The following is a 17,875-nucleotide window of genomic DNA, read 5'->3' as shown; positions in this document are numbered from 1 at the left end:
GTTGTTTTATTTTTGGTATCTCTTGGGGTTTTTTTCTTTGATATGTAAAGTTGGTTTCATTCTGGGAGGGGTAAGAATTTCTCTTTTGGTTTGTATTTATTCTTCTGAATCACTAACATTTATTGATTTCTGTCCATTACCTCTCTCCATTTTTTATAACTATGAAGTACTTTCAGGTAAATTTTGGAAACAAGGAGTATTTGAAGAACATATTCAATTGTGATAACCAACTTTAAAGTTAAAATTAAAAGGAAGTTTAACCCGAATTTTTAATAGGCAATTTTGCACAGGAAGTTGCAAGAATCCAAACAGTCCTGTCCCTAGGCAATCACTATCGCCAGGCACGCATATGCCTCATGAGGAAATTGTCATTCCAGTGCTCTTTCACTTTATGTCCAGTTTAAGCTGTTATTCTTAACTGTTACCAGTTAAGAAGGTTATTAAGTACTCTCCCCACATGGGATTTCCTCGTGTATTGTATTTTTCAGAATACAATGCGGCCAGTTTTACATATGATTTCAAGAATACATTTTAGAGCACATGAGCTATTAGGTACACTTTTAAGACTTCTTTTAGGACATCATTCCCGCCCAACCTCCACGTGAAAAGCACATCATGCAGCAGCAAAGCCCAATCCTCTGGTTTGTCAGGCAAGGGTAGGAGAATAGTCTGGTGAAAGGGGCTTCAAGTAGCCAAGACTTCTGGAAGCTGAAAGCTTTTTTGGACTCAAGAAAATAAACCATGACTTATGCTTACTATTAAACTGAGATGCCAAAGTCATGTAAAAGGAGAAAGTTTAATGGTGATCCCACAAGCTGTTGATTTCATAAGTACTGAGGTGTCATATCACCATTTAGGATACTCTAAAACTATTATGTTTCACTGTGAAAAACCAAAGCAAAGCGGAACAGAAATGGAGACTTTTTTATGAAAGACAAAATACAAAATAAAATTCATGTTTACATTCCTTGCTTTAGAAAGCTTATCCTTAAAGAAGGGCATTGCATTTTTAATTTCAGAGAAAGTGGAACAATTTTTTCAGTATTCCTAGAGGAACACCCCCCCAACTGACATTTTCAGGATAACTTTTTCTTGCAAAATTATTTTTGATTGATGAAAGTGCCTTTTTTATTTGTTTAATTTTCTTCTTGCTAATATTAAAATTTATTTATATACTTACATAAGCATCATAGTATTAAAATCAAAGCAGATAAGCAGGGCTTTTCACTCCAACATGGTCAAAATAGATCTTGTCACTTCTTCTTTAAAGAACAAGATTTCATTTCCAGAAAAAATATTCATGGGACAGCCTCCAGCACCATGTGGTTCCTCACTACAAGAAAGACAAGGACCTACTGGAGAAGGTCTAGTGGAGAGCTAGAAGAATGATTAGGGGTCTGGAGCATCTCTCTTATGAGGAAAGATTGAGGAAGCTGTGCATGTTTAGTCTAGAGAAGACTGAGAGGGGATCTCATTAGTGCATCAAAACAGCTCAAAGGCAGGTGTCAAAAGGATGGTGCCAGCGACAGGATGAGGAGCAATGGCCATAAACTAAAATATACGAAATTTCACCTCAACATGAGGAAGAACTTTACATTGAGGGTGGCAGAGCACAGGAACAGGCTGCCCAGGGAGGTCACAGAGTCTCCCTGTCTGGAGACATTCCAACCCCCCCCGGACAAGTTCCTGTGTCACCTGCTGTAGGTGACCCTGCCTCGGCAGGGGGGTTGGACCAGATGATCTCCAGAGGTCCCTTCCAACCCTAATGGTTCTGTTAACTTCATTAACAAACACCCTTGCTAAAAAAGCGTTAAGAACGTCATTCAGGAAATACGAGAACGCGGAACCTTCTCGACGCGCTCGCTGTTCGCCTGCTGGAACAGACCACGGGGGGGCGAGAACGGCTCATGTAGTAGGAGACGCTGGCAGGGCCGAGGGGCCGGGGCGTGAGGGGAGCCAAGCGGGGCACTGCGGGCTGGTCCCTGCGGCCGGCAGCCGGGAGGTGGCGGTGGAGCCCGGCAGCGAGACCGGGAGGTGGCGGTGGGTCGGCGCTGCTCCAGGGAAGCAGACGCAGGCGCGGGCCGTAGCCGCTCCCCGCCCGGCCACGGCTCCGACGCAGCCGGGCCCCCTCACAGTCTTCCGGGGCTGGCCGGGCGGGGCCACTTCCTTCCGCTTTCTCCGGCGGCCCGAGAAAGGTAAGCGCTGCTTGGGACCGGTGGAGCGCTGTCCTCCTGCTTTCTCTGCCGGAGGGGCTGAGCTCCGCGGGGCCAGATTTCTCCGGCGTCGCGGCGGGGGCAGGCCGGGGTGTGTCTCTCGACAGCCGGCCCGGGGCAGGCGACGGCTCATGTGGGGCATTTCCTGCCAGCGCCGGGCCCCTCGCCCCTTGTCCCAGCGCCGGGGACGGGCCCCCTCAATTCAGAAAGGACACTGAGGTGCTGCAGCGTGTCCAAAGAAGGGGAACGAGGCTGGTGAGGGGACTAGAGCACAAGTCCTGTGAGGAGCGGCTGAGCGAGCTTAGATCGTTCAACCTGGAGAAGAGGAGGCTCAGGGGAGACTTTATCGCTCTCTACAACTACCTGAAAGGAGGCTGCAGCCAGGTGGGGCTTGGCCTCTTCTCCCAGGCAACTAGTGACAGGACAAGAGGAAATGGCCTCAAGCTGCGCCAGGAGAGGTTTAGGTTGGACGTCAGGAAGAACTTCTCCACGGAAAGGGTGATTAGACATTGGAATGGGCTGCCCGGGGAGGTGGCTGAGTCACCATCCCTGGAGGTGTTTAAGGAAGGACTGGACGGGGCACTTGGTGCCGTGGTCTAGTTGATATGTTGGTGATCAGTCAAAGGTTGGACTCGATGATCTCAGAGGTCTTTTCCAACCTAAATGATTCTGTGATGCAGTGAAAGCAATACCCTGTGCTGGCCGGGTGTGCTGTACCCAGGGTGAGGGCACTGAGCAGCTGCTGTGGAGGCACGGCCAGACAAATGTGGAGCGTTCCTCTGCTCCCTGCTGTGGGCACAGGTGCTGGTAGGGAGCTTTTCGTTGAAGACCTAGTGCAGCTGCTCTATAGACTCTCATTGAAATAAGAGCCTGGATTTAAAACAAAGAGCCAGTTCAGAGGGGTGTGAAACATCATGGTGAATCTTCCCCCGTTCTTCACAACGGACACAGTCCTCAAAGCGCCTTTCTGAAGTCCTGATGAGCTGTCTCAGTGATGAGTGGTGCTTGCCTTGGGCAGATGTCCAGTGTTCACTGCAGATCACAGGCCGCTGCAGGGACCAGTTAACACATGCAGTTTTGGCTCCCACCTTCTCTCCCAAGTAACCCTATTACGTCATCACCATTCCTGTTTGGAAGGAGGGGTCTTGTTGTAAACGGAGTATGTGAAGTTGACAATTCTCACACTTGAAAAACTTAGCTATCTTCTTGGATACTGCTTCTTTATCATGCAGTTAGAAGTACTGAAACCATGAGATCTTTCAGGAGCCTGATATTAGCCTTTTCTTCTGTAGATGAATAAATGATCCATAGGTATTTCAGTTAAACAGAAGAATAACATCTTTGAGAATTCTTCTTAAGGCAGCTAAGAGAATATACAGTTAATTGTTACCCTAAGAATTACATATGTACGTTGAGAAAACAGTAATAAGTATTACAGAAAATTACAAGAAAGCTACATTTCTTTAGTAGGTTAATGCAAATAAAGTTATTTTTTGGGATGACGGTTGTCTTTCCGAGACATAGGGCCTCAAAATACTGGAACACTTTTACATTCCTCAGTCTACTAAGTATGAATATTAATAATTCAGTTACATAGTATTTTGATGACCTTAACTTTGTCTCTTTGTTTCATTCTTGCCAGTGTAGCTTTCAGCTTTCATCCCATGTGGGAGATGTACCAGGAGGCTGCTTAAAGGGCTAAATATTTTTGAGATTCTTTGTTATGTTGAAGCAGTAGCGTAGTTGAATAACTTATGATTCAGGAGAAATGTATGCTGAAGACAATACAGGAGGTAAATGGCAAGCTGCAAATTTTTATAATCTTAGCTTATACTCCTTTGTTTTTTTCTTTTGGCTTATTTTATTTATTTTTCTCCAGTGACTCAGCTTTTTTATCCTTGTGAAAAAGATAAGCACTTTAAATCTATTGCAGCAATTAGAAACTGTTTCCAGTGATTATTTTTATGCAGCCATCTACACAAGTAGGTTTTGTGAGTAGATAAGAAAGCAAATAAGAATAAAAAAATTTGATTGATCTTTGGTTGACACAAACCTCTTTAAAGTTTTATGCATTTTTCTCATCTTCTATGTCCTTTTTTTGCGTTAAGTGACGAGAGACTGATGGAAATTAAATTGCTCTCAGATTGAGGCAGACAATGTAGAGCTGTGAGCTTTCCTGATGTTATGTCTATTTTCAAACCTAAGTTTTTTCAAAGACACGGTGGTCACTGTCACTTTTGCAAGTATCTGAGAATAAAGTGAAAATTGGTGTGAATGCAATAGTTAATTGACTTTTTTTTTACCAAGGGAAGAGAGGAGGTAGTGTTGCTTCTGTTCCATTATTTAAGCTTTGCTGTCTGAATATATAGTGTGTGTGAAGCAGACATTGTTTGAACTTTATAGCTGTGTAACTGACTCCAAGATAAGTGCAGAAAGTGGTTTATATGGTAATATTATGAATGCAAAAAACCCCTAGCTTATTAAATTATTGCTTACCTTTTCTGTTTAACTCTGCCCTTCACAGTCACTTTAGCCTTGCTCAGTGCCACCATTCTCAGAGAGTACTTTTGGGAAAGCAGCAGTGCCCTATATGTTGATAAATAAAATGCCAGACCATGCAGCAAAGTGCTAGGTAAAAATCACAGTTTAGAAATAAATGGGATTCCTTCTTGCTTTTCCCTAGTATCCCAATTCTCAGGCATGGAAGACTGCAACTCTAAAACTCTTTGGAATCTATTTATGCTTCTAGATTAATTTTTTTTAAGGGTGTTTGTAGCTGGATAGTGTTTTTTGGAAAAATGCAAATGTGGTTTGCCATAAGCTTGCTTTGTGGGTCCTGTGTAATCCAGACTTTAGATGACAGCAGTGAGGATTGAAGCAGTGCAGTAATTCCGGACAGCACACTAAAGAAGCTATTTTTTGACCTGCAATAAAAATTAGAAAGGTTTTTGATGACTTGCTCACATTTATTCTCATTTCTCTATCACCAAGCATGCTGTGTTAGGTCATGACTCAGCATGTTTGAGTTGGGTTACACAGAACTCTGTGTTGCTGATAAGTGAGTGAACTGCATATCAGGTGACTGTATGTTCTCTGCTATCAAAAATACACTCCTTTCAACTTCGTCATTTTTATTTCTAGATGAACATTGAACTTATAGTATCAGTATGATAGTTTGTTCTTTTACCTTTGTACATAGCAGAAAGAGAAGTAGCCGAGCATAAAACGCGGAGCTTCTGGTGAACAAGGAGTACAAGGAAAGAGACAATGTCTTCTGAAGCAGTCCAAGAGAAAAGTCAGATACCTCCAATAAAGCAATCTAAGTGGGTAAGTTGGGTTTCCTCCCTTTTATTTTGATTCTATTGCTAGTGAATAACTGGGATTTTGCCTCAATTGCTTTTATTGAAGACAGAAACAGATGTCGGTTAGGTTAAGCATATAAATGAAGAGAAGAAGGGCTATGTGTTATTTTTCCAGGTTCAGTATGCTCAGAGGGATAGGAGTTTTGAGTCTTAAGGTTAAGGCCCTGATTTATGCTATGTTAGTTAAACTAGTTATGAACTGGCAGAGCCGTAGTGTGTGAGTACAGGGCCAGTATAACCCGTCCCCATCAAGCTGTGCATGTGTGTGTCTGAGTATTCAGAAGGGGAGAAGGGAACAGTACTGCACAAAAATCTGCCCTCCAGCTGTACAGAAGATGAGCATTTTCCTCCGATGGAGAAATCGAGGAATTAATATGTGGTATGACCTTGTTGCTAATCAGTCTTTACCAGAGGGCAGCAAAAGTGGTTGTTTTTTTTTTCTGCAAGGAAAGGTGACCTTGGCGTCATGAGTGACAGCAAGGCAGCAAGGGCTGGGACCTCAGAGATAAGGAGCGCAGTCCCACAGTACCCAAAATAGAGGAGGAGAGCAAATCCAATGATGTTGACCAGGGACAGCCTACAGTCAGTTCAGTGATTGGCAGGCCATTCCATAGGAATAAGGCAAGTCTTATGGTACGCCAGAAGATGAAGTTAGCAAGGCAAGGTAAGGATCTTCATGGTAAAGGGCCAGGTACAGGCCCTACAACACAGTTAGGGCTTATATGCAGCTCCTGAGCCAAAGGGCAGAGGCCTTGGGCAAAGCTTCTTGCAGTTCTTTCTCCCAGCTTTGCTGTTTTCACAGCAACCTGATTAAGTGTTACACAACTGTGCCAACTGTTAGGGCTGACTTTAAACCCAAGCAACTAAACCCCTGGCAGGGTGTGTATGCAGGCAGAAAGATTGCAAAGCCTGTTGGTGCACGTAGGGCCCTGACACTCATTTCCTTACCTTTCACTCAGCCTGTTTGGACTTTACTCTATTTGCTGTGACTTTGCTCTGAAACCAGTTGGGAGTGGTTCTCTACGGTCTGGGGTGGAGTCATTTCTGTACTGTTTATCCAAGCAGAACTACCATTAACTTCCATAGGAGCAGTGCTTGAAGAAGGACTGAGATATTAATTAGCTAAAATATGAAACCCGTGGTTGTGGCCAATAAATGCATTTCATTATTATGGTTACAAAATCATGGATCAGTCAGGCATAAAATGAGATAGAATCTTGTAAGAGATGAATGTGCCCTTTTTCCCAAGGCACTGCTTGTTCTGTGATGTTTGCTTTCAGGAAAAAGTGTGTTTGTAGATGTGATGTTTTTACAGAAAAATGTTAAAATTTCAATTAATTTTAACTTAATGACAACTCCTTCTTTCCCCAGCTTTTTTTGCTGAGCACATCATAAGATATGAAATATCCCTTGGGTCAGTTGGGGTCCACTGTCCCAGCTGTGTCCCCTCCCAAATTCTTGTGCACCCCCAGCCCATTTGCTGGTGGGGCAGCCTGAGAAACAGAAGAGGTCTTCACTCTGCGTAAGCATTGCTCAGCAGTAGCTAAGACAACCCTATATTACCAGCACTGGTTTGGTCAAATCCAAAACCTAGCACCATACCAGTTACTATGGAGAAAATAAACTCTTTCCCAGTCCAAACCAGTACACCCATATGTTTCAGATGTCCAGTAATGATACTGCAAGTGCTAACACTCATAACCGAGTCTTTTCTTAAAGAAAAATAATCTACTTCTACCTGCATGTCAATACCCTGGATGGCAGAATGCAGGAGAGAATACTGGCACTTTTTTCTCACAATCAAAATGGGGAAAAGAAGAGCTACTGTTAACCTAAAAGGAGTCTGTTGGTGAGCTAATTATTATAAGGGTGAAGCCAGTGTAATTGAGTTCAGTTAATGCCATGAATACATTTAAACTGCTCAGAAAGTTCTGCAAGTGGGGAATCTGGTGGAGTTTATGTTGACCCTCTTCTGAATACTTGGAAAATCTGCTCTTACTGAACTTCAGTTGACTTCTGAAGTATGGGGCAGAATTTCATTTTTGGAAACTGCCACTCTGCCTTTATTTCCTGTCATTTCTTTCCCAGAAAGATGAGGTAGCTCATGAGAATGAAATGACTAGCAGAAATAAAGCAATATGCTTCTGGGGTAAGCAGCAGCTGAGCTATTTTAGGAAAACAGACCAACAGGGTGAGTGGTTTTAACATAAAACCTGTGTAGTTCTTTCTGTGTCTGTATTGGGGTATCAAGTATTTCATCACACTGCCTAGAACAGAATAAGGAGTTTTGCTTGGTTGGTTGTTTTTTGCATTGTATTGTATTTGGGTTTTTTAAAATAATTTATCTTCTTTATTTTTTTTTTCTTCCTGAGCAATTAAGTTCAGTAAACTAATCCAGGTTTATGCTTTCAGCCAATGTTCTTTTGCCCCACCTCCCAAATTCAAGATGCTGGAGAATTTGCAAGGATCCGTAAGGAATGCAAACAGGAAAGTTTCTGGTACAGAGGTGGGTGATCCAAAGTTATTCTTACCACACTGAGAATGACTTGATGTACATATGCAAAACTGACTGCAAAATGCTTTTTTATCAGAATATTGTTGTGGGCTAACTCTGTTAGGTTAAGTTAAGCATTGTGTTATTATAGAGTTAATGGAATTATTTGCATAATCATTGTAAGTAAGGGTGGTTGAATTAAACTCTTGTTTAATATGAACTTTCTTTAACAATTGTAGAGTTAGTTCTATTCTTGAGGTCCATTAATACAACCACCTTAGGAATGTTTTACTTTGTTATGTACTTGTTCTTGCCTTTGAATGGAAGGCAGGCATGGCTATGTGTCTTGGATTTGTGACATTCTTCAGGTATTAGGACATCTGAAAGATTAGTTACTCAGTGTTTTAGTGCCTTTTAAGTCCACCACGTCAGTTTGTATCTAAATTACATATTTTCTGAATGGAGAATATTGAAAAGGATTTCAGCATTTCATCGGCGCTGCTGACATTTCTAGTGCTGCAGTAGTGAGAGGAGTTATTCAGATTATGGAAACTATTATTTAATAAGTATACATAATGCATTAGCTCCAGATGTTACAACATGGCTGATGTCTGGCACTGTGTGAGCACATTCTTGCTTTGAAGAGAATGTAATCTGAATGAACATATGTAATAAGTGATTAGGACAGTAGGCAAAGTTAATGTAATGTGTTTAACATTAGAAACATATAAAACATGTAACGTATAAGAGAGTAAAGTATTTACCAAATACAAATTTTGGCTGATACCAGCTACTCACCTCCTTTTTATTTTCACAGCTCTTCCTTTGTCTCTCGGGAGCATGCTTGTCACCCAGGGGCTAATCTCAAAAGGTAAAGATAAAAAAGTACATTATTAAAGTGCTGTTTTTCAAGATCAATATTCCTCTTACTCATCACCATCATTGTTAGAGTGATTTGATCATTATATATGCGTTGCCACAGTCATTCTTTTGAAAGAGCATGAACTGAAAACTGAATTCGCAAATCCAAAGACTGGTGGCTGGATTCTGTCACCATGATCACATGCATTTGAGTAGAGTCTTCACTGGGGCAAATTGTAGGACAGGTTATTGTACAGCCTGAGCAGAGGCATCAGAATCAGTACTGTAGCTCTAACTGTTGGCTTTATTGAAAAATGCTGGCAATATTCTTACAGTGACCATGTACCAATATGACTATGAAAAAACAAGTCTGAACGAACACTTCTCTGTCCTTTAGCGCAGTCCTAATCGTGGCCTGCAGGGGGCGCTGTTGGGTCGCTGGAGGTGCAGGGCCTGCAGTTCTCAGTGTTGGCCTGCAGGGGGCGCTGTTGGACTCTGGGTGCCACCACGCGGGGAGGGGTCTGGGGGTGGTCTCGGGTCGCGGGAGAAGCCGAAAGGAAAATGGGGACCCTCCCCCCAATGGGAGAAGGGGGAAAGGAAAACAGTCCACCCCCCACGGAACTCACTGTTGAGATGGTGTCTCAAGGCTCCTCCTTTTCTCCAAGTGAGCACACAACTCTCCGATGAAAACCCAGTAGGTCCCGGCTGGAGTCACGAGGCCGCGTGCGAGCCGACCGAGGCCGGTGGTCAGGCCTCACCAGGACGAAAAGCCAGAAAGACCGGCTTCCAGGCCTTTTCTCCAAAAATGCCCGCACAAAGATCCCCATCTCGGTCCCAGAGAGAGAACCCATCAAAACTGATCTCTCCCTTCCGAGAAGTGCCCAGCAAACCCCTCCCCCAAAACTCCTCCCCTCTCCCCCCAGCCTCTGATGGGCCATCCATTAGGAAGGTTCTTTTGTAAAGCTAATCGCCCCCCCCCCCTTTCCATTCAAACTCCATCTTTCCTACAGTGGGGGCAGGGGGAAGAAAAATTCCCCCTCTCGGATTTCTAACCTATAACACTGTTGGCTTATTTGAAAAATGCTGGCAATGTTTTTACGGTGACCATGTACCAATATGACTACAGCTTTGATGCAAAGGGACAGGGAATACTGCCAAAGTGAGGAGATAGAGAGCTTTTTATAGTGATGGCTTGTGATCTGCAGACTAACACAAAAGATAATTGTATTCTGTTTATGTGGTGGATGAACCTGGTTCTACACATGGCACCTTGAGTTTCCCTGCTGGGGGTCTTGGCTACTTATAAGTTTGAGGTTAGCCTTTGGGTAAAGAGCGAAGGGCATCCACCTTGAAGAATGCTAAGATGGATATATCCCACAGGAGCAAGTAAGACAGTCCTTCAGCCTGCATCAGCAGCTGGTTACAGCAGGAGAAGAAAAACATCGTAGGACCTGAAGCAAGAAGCAGGGCTATTAAAGATGGGTGGTAGGAGACAGCAAATGGAGGTGGTGGAAATGGTTCATCCATTTCTCACTGTGTGTGGTTGCAAGCCCCTTGTTTTGTTCCAGCCACTTAACCTAAAATCTCAGCAATACCGCAAGAGGCTGACGTGCGTTCCCTATTGCATCCTTAATGTCTGAGCTTGTAGGCAGACAAGGGAGGGAAGGAGCAAGGGAGAGTATGTCAGAGAAGGCAAAGGATTACATTAAAAAAAGGTTGAGCAGTGATAGGAAGGGCTCTGGGGTTGTTTCAGTAGCTACACCCTCTGGCACCTGGTACTCTTCTCAGTTTCTGTTCATTGTACTTGAATGTTTCTGATTAGCTGTGAGATAACAAATGGCCTTATTAAATAATCATTACTGTGTGTCAACAATTGGAGAGGAGGGTTGATTGGAAACAAACAACACTTTTGTTCCTCCTGCCCCAAGAGACCCAGTTTAAAATTACATAGATGCCAGTGTGCAAAGGCCCTTGTGCTTAACATAGGCTGAATGCTCCTCTGTCTAAAGACTCCTTTTTTATGGCTGCACACAGTACCCTGCCTCTAGAAGAAACTGGAGCTTCTAAGCCTCATTATTACTGTCTGAATGCACATAACAGTGCAACCAGTGTTCACTTCCCTTCCCTTTGCCATGGTAATCTTGCTGTGTGGAGCCCTCTTCCACAGCATAGCACTCCTCTGCCAGATACATAGCTCTCGAAGGAATACTGGTTCCACCTCCTCAGGTTAACTGGGGGAAGATGGATTTTGGTGAAAAAGCTAAAGATAATTTTTTTATTTTCTAGTTTGGCACACTATTCTTCTCTGAAAGGCCAAAATGTGTGATCTTTCCTCTCCAGAGGAGCAGGCTAGCTACCAGCGCTACAGTTTTAATCCATAGCCACAGAAAACTACTGAAGAATGGTCTTGTCATACTTATTGCAGCACAGGGAGCTGGATCCTGAGTAAGGGATTTAATTTCACTATTGTATTTTCAGGGTTGGTTTGTGCTGAAACATAAGCCACCACCATCTCTTTCTCCTGCAGTGCTACAGGTGTCACCAGTGGCAGATGTGCTGTTTTCATGTTAGTTTACCCTCTGAACTGAATCCTGCAAAGTCCAGATCCTTTTCCTCCTGTGACTCTAGGACTGCCTCAAAACACATGCACTAGGAACTAGTGGGATGGAAAGTGCTCTGATGTTCTGAAATCTGAGTTAGTGGACTTCTAAGGTTTTCATACAGTCTTCATCTTGAGCAATGCAAAAGCTTGTAGGAGGAATACTGCCTTGGTTTTTAGTGCTGGTGAGTTCCTCAAGTGAATAAGTTTGCTGACTATTTCCTTTTATTGTAGGCATTTTCTCAGCAAGCCCAAGATTTGGTCCATATCCCAAGATGGCAAGTAAGTTGTACCCAATTCTGAAAGGAAAGCTTATTTACAGGCAATATGCAGACCGTAGATGCATCTCTCTGAATTTCTTTCCAAACTCTTCCTCTTTTGGAATTTATGAGATGTTACCCCAGCACTTTAGGAAATCAGAATTCTAATGTGTTTAAAAATAAATGTATGAAACAAGACTATTTAAATGTAAACACTTCCAATAGCAGCTTATATGTACTTAATACAACCTTTCAAATTCCTAAAAACTCCAGTCTCAGCTTTGCTTTATAAATTATGTCAGCCTCATTGATCAGCTGTGCTTAGCACAGCTTATGGTATTAAGGCATCATGTTACTATAATATATAAAATAGTATGTTCCTTTTCATACGCTCATTTGGTTGATCTCAGCTGTCTAATTCATAAACATGGATTGATAAAGAAAAATAAAAGCATGGAAATTGTACTGTACAGTGAGGTGGCTCTTAGATAGCAAGAAATAAAATTGATTCCTTCTTCAGCAGAAACTCAGCAGGAACTTGAGGATGTTGAAGTAGTCTTTTATTCTGACTCTGTAAGGAGTGAAAGCCACAATGTGATAGTATGGCAGACTGATGTTCTAGCTTCTTAGAAGTCCAGAGAAGTCGGTGTTAAAAGTATGATCATTAGAAATAAACAATGGTGTGCAAACAAGGGCAATTAGTGCTGACATTGTGAATTAATTTTACTGTGGGCTGCCTCTACAATCTGTTCTTCTAAATATTATATCCTTTTTCTGGATGCAGGAATATTATACCCTTTTCCTGTATGCATTGTTTTGGACCAGTTGCTCTCTCTCCCGCTAGGTAGCCAGTTTTCAGTAGTTGTTGAAATCATGCCTGTAATCCCTGTATAACTTCACATGTGTTTGTGACATGTTTTAAGAAGGCATGTGACATACAATGTGTCGTGATTAAAATGAGCTAATAGCAGACTCTTGATTTAAGCTCTTGTATTAACAGTGTTTTGTTATCTCTCTTTATAGTTGCTGGTGTCTTAGGTTTTGCTATTGGAAAGATATCCTACTTTGGAGAATGCCAAAAAAAGTTTGAGAAAAGTGGTATTGCACCATTTGGTCCACAACGAAAAAGGTTTGTGCTTATTTAAAGTGTTAATCCTAGATCAAAATAGTCTAAAACACAGTAAAAATTATCTGCAGCAAGACTTGGAATTTAAATTCTGTGATCAGGTCATGAGGTACTACTCAAAGTCTTAGGCTATGTTTGGCAGTATTAGAAACTACTATACATTCTTCAGAAAATGCAAATTAAACTCAGTGTTATTAGAATATGATTTAAATGAAATTACTGTACTTTAATGTATGATGTGACACCAGTTATTAGTTCTCTTTTCATCTAGTATCATACTGCTAAGGTCATCCATGTTATCACTTCAGCTTTTTGAGTCTTCCTTTAGACCAGCAGGCCAAATATGCTTACCGATTTTTTTACAGCGTCCTAGTATTTTAACAGCAATTTCAGTCTCAACCCATATTCCAACCTCCTCCTCTGTGGCTTTACCTAACTTCATCCTGTCATGCCAAATCATGAAAAGCACAAACTGCAAGGGTATTTTTTTCTACTTTGCAACCCTAACCGTAGGATAGATCTCAATGGTTGACTTCTGTCACCTGGTACCTCCATATTTTAGTCATTGTTCACATAAAGTGCTCCTTCCCATCAAATCAGTCTCTGACTTCCTTCCAAGCTCCTCCTTCAACTGCCTGTACTACTTTGCATTCTCAGTAGGGCTTCTGGTATGCACCTTTCACATGCAAAATACGTTTCCAAAGATCCTATCCACAAAATCATTCGCCTCTGTCTTTCCACATCTTTTCCCCAGACCAGCATGAGCGTTTATGCTTATAAAAATGCCTGACTGATAGCGGGAAGCTTCTTCACTGTTCATCTATTTCTCTACTTGCATTTTCCCCCCCCATAACAAAGCTATTACTTTCCTCACTTGGTATTACACAAAATGGCTATTCATCCCTCTTTTGTGTTATACATCTTGCTCCTTGCTTGGTTTGCTCATAAGTACAATGGCAAGGACTGCCTTTTCCTGCACAGAAAATCCTGTTATATTTGGGCAATTGCTGGAAGGGGATTAACACTAATTAATAGGGGTTTATTGGCTGGTTTATTTAGATGTCATCTTTTGCAGTTTATGTCCCATAAAGCGGTTACAAAAACTGGGGAATATAGGCAGGAGATTACTTTGTCAAGAACTTTTACCTTTGTGCTATTTGGTTGTATTAGAAGAAGTCCAGCAACATTCTTCAATATTTTATTTGCTTTCAATATTTTAGGCAGTGTCATCATGCTTGCAAGGAATGTAAAGCTAAAGTGGGATCGAGTGAGAAAGAAGGTTCAGTTCCTTCAGCATCTTAATCCAGGTAGGCAACCTTGAAATTTAAAATAAATTCTCATGTTATTTTCCATGTTGAGTGGTATTCTTCTTTGAAACCTTTGAACAATATAGTGAAAATCATGGATTTTAATAATGGATTAAAATCTGAGCATTACTCAAGGAAATATTATTTATTCTGTGGTTTCTAATTAAATTTGTTTCTTAACTTTTAGCTTACGTACATTTCATGCTAGTTTTAAATCCCCCATTTCTGAGGAATTTTTGCTTTAGCTGTAGCAGGGTATTGCTTATTCACCTAAGTGGAATTAATTTAGACAACTGCTTGTATGAAAACAAATATAACTCCTCTTAATTTCAGACTTGTTTACTTAAGAATCAAATAATTATGGATTATATTAATGTTTAAAAGCGCATTGAAATATTCAGAATTAAAAGCAGACAAGTTGGGTGTGGGTTTGTTTATTTGAGGGGGGTGGAGGTGGGTTTTTTGCATCCAGTACTGTAGTTCAGCTAGAGCTTTAGTGGGGTAGTATAAAAGTGGTGGGGAAAGGGACACGGCTCATGTGGTGTTCTCACCCCAGAAAGGGAAAGTTCCCTTTGCGAAAAAGGAGGATTTAGAGGGTGCAAGGTAGAGGCACTTGTACTCTGTCTATGAAAAACAGGCCAGCAGCTGGGCTTTTTAAGAACATTTTCACACTTTCTGCTTGTGGTAAGCTGGCCTACATTTCTCACAGGCAGGTGAATGTGTGAAAGTGTTTGCAAATAGCTTGGCTGCCTGCAAGAGAGGAGAGCAGAGGGCTTGTTTGAAATCTTGCCATGTTAGTGTAGCTCAGAACAGAAGTCTGATGCAGCAATTGTTGGATTGAGTCTGGCATATATTATGTAGGAATTTAGTCAAGGATATTGATAATGGTCCCTTTCTTAATCTAAAGTGCTTGCCTGCAGACAGTCTATAAGGAGGAGTATCCTATCAGAACCTGTTTACTTACCCAGAAGAGAGATTTAGATGGATTTTTACTATGCAGCAATACATTATGGCAGTGAGGATTGTCCTGAAAGAAGCCATTAGAATAAAGTCCTGGTTTTAAACAATTTTGTTACTGCTTGAGTGTTTTATATCAAGTGCTGCAAGTGCTCAGCCACTGGCAGAAAATGCAGTTTGGCTTAGCCTCACCTAAAAGGGTTGCTGCCAAAAGGGGCAGCATGTCTTTTGTGCCAGCTGTAGAGATCATGAAGCAAATTGGTGTGCCAGATCAGCTCACTGCTCCATGTGAGGAAAGGGGTAAAAAAGCCCCCAAACCTTTCTGAAAGGTTTCTTGCTAGTGCCAGTGTGAAGCAGGGAGTGAGCCAGACTTAGATAACTGTGAATGAATGATACCCTCAATCCATCAGCAGTTGTGAACTAATTAAGCCCTTGCATTACTGTGCTGATTAAGTGCTTTTGAAGATTTTCTCTTAAATAAATGCTTATGTAGGCCACTGTCCTCACCTGTTTCAAATAGGGAGCCCAAAGCATATTTCATTGAAGACAGTCACATACTGGCAATTACCTGTGTAGTGGAATCAAATGTATATGGTGGGAATTACCTCTGCTGTTTGTCAGAGCTGCAGCTTGCTGAACCTTAACTCCAAACATATTTTCTTTTTCAACCTTCCACTGTGAGCTGACAATATTTATCTCGTGTATGAGTACCAATTAGCTGTTAAATAAATTGCAGATTGTCTCAAATACAAAGGAGTATTGCAGCTGTAAGAGGGGAAGAATGCAGGATGCCACAGGCCCCTCTCTTTGTTTTCCTCCTGGAATTTCTGCTGTGGAACCTGTTTCCTGTTCCAGCTCACATGTTCATCAAAGACCTTGATTGCTGCACTTTTTAACAGCAACTTAGGTCTTCTTGTTTGGTTTTTAAAAGGGCTTGAAAGCTTAGTCAGAGACTTAGTCCAAAACCAAATGTAAGGTAAGTGTATTTCTTTGAAGTTTTAATTGCTGGAAGGAAAGAGCCATTATATTTGGGCCAGTTTGGTATTTTGAATTTGCCAGAAACCAGTTTTGATGGACAGGTTTTAGAAACTTAGGAAAAGAAATACTGTAAGCATTGTGTTGTTTTCTGTATTGTTAAACCTCTTTTATATTCAAGTAAAAATTCTTAATTTATCATGCTGTGCTCTAAAAAGGTACAGAGACCCTACTGAGCACATCTTGCCACTATCCATGCTAAGCATATGGTACAAGCTCTGGCAATGCCTAGGAGGACCACCCAGATAAAATTATACTCATGTTTATGCGTCCAAAGGTAATGTCATTTATCCTCAGGGACTTCGGAGCATTCTCAGAGAAATCACCAAGAAGCTGCACATTTCTCATTGAAAGCAAGGTGCCATTCAGCTAAATAATGGGTCCTTTTATTCCATTTACAGATGTGGTGAAGACGATAAAGATCTTATGGACCAGCTTCTTTCAAGGCACTTTTCTGTAGAGAAGAAATAATAATTTGGTGATTCTATGGCTTTGATTTAGTGTAAATTGACTTGCTTCAAGTAGTTGCATATTGCAAAATAGTTCTATTCATGCTGAATACCAGTTTCTTGTAATGCACTTTTTGAAATACACTCCTCTCTTCTCAGCGTGATCTGGTTTATTTTCCTCTCTTCGGTGCAATTTAGCTCTTAGTGCTGAAAAATTAAATTTGTCTATTGTACTTAGGTTGTAGCAAGACTTTAAGTAGCAAGCCAAATGCCATGTGTTGGAATGTTTGCCACCTATGTCAAACAGAAAGAGCGCAAGGATGTTTAAATGATTTGCACAGTTAAGCAGTTATCCAGTCTCTGAGCTACTCCTTGGTTAGGGAGTTCAGGGTATTGTCACACTGCAGTAACTGTCCTGAACCAACTTCTAATAGGCTAGTTTTACACAAAGGTCCACTTTGCCAGGGATACCAGAAGCACGTGCCACATTCATGAACACAATATTTTGGAACAATTTATGGTCTGTACACAATCTGAGGCCACCAGATGTTGATGAAAAAAGACACCTAGATGGCACGTGCGCTCTACGAACAGCAGGACACACAAACCTCCATGAAACATCTCAGGAAATCAAAAGCAGACACTTTCCCCAAACACAGTGATGGTATTCACATGAAAATCAAATGCACACCAATGACAAGTTTGGGCTTCACTGTCAGTTGATGAAGACTGTCTTTCATGGGGTTTTTCTGTTTGCTTTATACTATGCCTTTTATACTATACCTGTGATTAGTGCCCCTCTTTTGAACTAGCTTCTTTGTGCATCCTTACCTGAATCCAAAGAGATTCTGCAAGCAGGATATACAGTATGGAAGAGTATAAAGTAACTATGGTTACTACACACAAAAGACATTCTGGATTTAACAAAACTATTAGACTGAATACTCAGCTCCCTGACAAAGCACTTGGATAGACTTTCCTAGCCAGACAGACACAAGGCAGAAGAAGAGTTAGACTGACTAGACTCCATTTTCTTTTTTTCCCTATAAGATTTTATACTTTTCCACTTGGTGTTTGGCCTCTTGAATTCTTGAGCTACTAAGAACTCCTGTCTCAACAGGGACTTTTATTTTACACTTTTTACTTTTCTACAGAATTTTTCCACAGCTCTTTCTCAGCCATTGGAGTCAGGGATGCACAGCGATGCTGTGT

The 17,875-nt window shown here is 41.5% G+C and overlaps 2 protein-coding genes across 3 annotated transcripts; one reads left to right on the top strand and one right to left on the bottom strand.

The window, feature by feature from the left end:
* Window positions 1-813: 813 nt before the first annotated feature.
* LOC120324003 (proline-rich proteoglycan 2-like) lies at window positions 814-4,765 on the bottom strand. The gene is made up of 4 exons (XM_039385230.1): window positions 4,710-4,765; window positions 3,302-3,339; window positions 1,848-2,409; window positions 814-1,333 (listed from the first exon to the last, which is right to left on the bottom strand). The coding sequence occupies exons 1-4, from the start codon at window positions 4,763-4,765 to the stop codon at window positions 1,225-1,227; spliced, it is 765 nt and encodes a 254-aa protein (XP_039241164.1). The 3' UTR covers window positions 814-1,224.
* Window positions 1,949-16,827, top strand: OCIAD2 (OCIA domain containing 2). Of its 2 annotated transcripts, none has more exons than XM_027735950.2 (8): window positions 1,949-2,195; window positions 5,416-5,540; window positions 7,988-8,081; window positions 8,887-8,940; window positions 11,764-11,811; window positions 12,813-12,918; window positions 14,136-14,222; window positions 16,616-16,827. In XM_027735950.2, the coding sequence occupies exons 2-7, from the start codon at window positions 5,481-5,483 to the stop codon at window positions 14,215-14,217; spliced, it is 444 nt and encodes a 147-aa protein (XP_027591751.1). In that variant the 5' UTR covers window positions 1,949-2,195; window positions 5,416-5,480; the 3' UTR covers window positions 14,218-14,222; window positions 16,616-16,827. The 2 variants fall into 2 exon arrangements, with proteins under 2 accessions (XP_027591751.1, XP_027591750.1); XM_027735949.2 differs by having other exon boundaries at window positions 5,413-5,540.
* The last annotated feature ends 1,048 nt before the right edge of the window (window positions 16,828-17,875 follow it).

This window comes from Pipra filicauda, unplaced genomic scaffold (genome assembly GCF_003945595.2).
Source record: "Pipra filicauda isolate LSUMZ 115617 unplaced genomic scaffold, ASM394559v2 scaffold116_size3395265_pilon, whole genome shotgun sequence".
NCBI classification, from domain to species: domain Eukaryota; kingdom Metazoa; phylum Chordata; class Aves; order Passeriformes; family Pipridae; genus Pipra; species Pipra filicauda.
The sequence above is the reverse complement of the archived record's forward strand: the minus strand, read 5'-3'. Positions and strand labels throughout refer to the sequence as shown.

Coding starts and splice junctions, on each gene's coding strand:
- OCIAD2 (XM_027735950.2), top strand. CDS start 5,481: ATGTCTTCTGAAGCAGTCCAAGAGAAAAGTCAGATACCTCCAATAAAG. Junction 8,941..11,763: donor CCAGGGGCTAATCTCAAAAG/GTAAAGATAAAA, acceptor CTTTTATTGTAG/GCATTTTCTCAGCAAGCCCA. Junction 12,919..14,135: donor TTTGGTCCACAACGAAAAAG/GTTTGTGCTTAT, acceptor TCAATATTTTAG/GCAGTGTCATCATGCTTGCA.
- LOC120324003 (XM_039385230.1), bottom strand. CDS start 4,765: ATGGTGGCACTGAGCAAGGCTAAAGTGACTGTGAAGGGCAGAGTTAAA. Junction 3,340..4,709: donor GGCAGAGTTAAACAGAAAAG/GTAAGCAATAAT, acceptor CCTTCCAAACAG/GAATGGTGATGACGTAATAG. Junction 1,334..1,847: donor ACAGCGAGCGCGTCGAGAAG/GTTCCGCGTTCT, acceptor TCTTTCTTGTAG/TGAGGAACCACATGGTGCTG.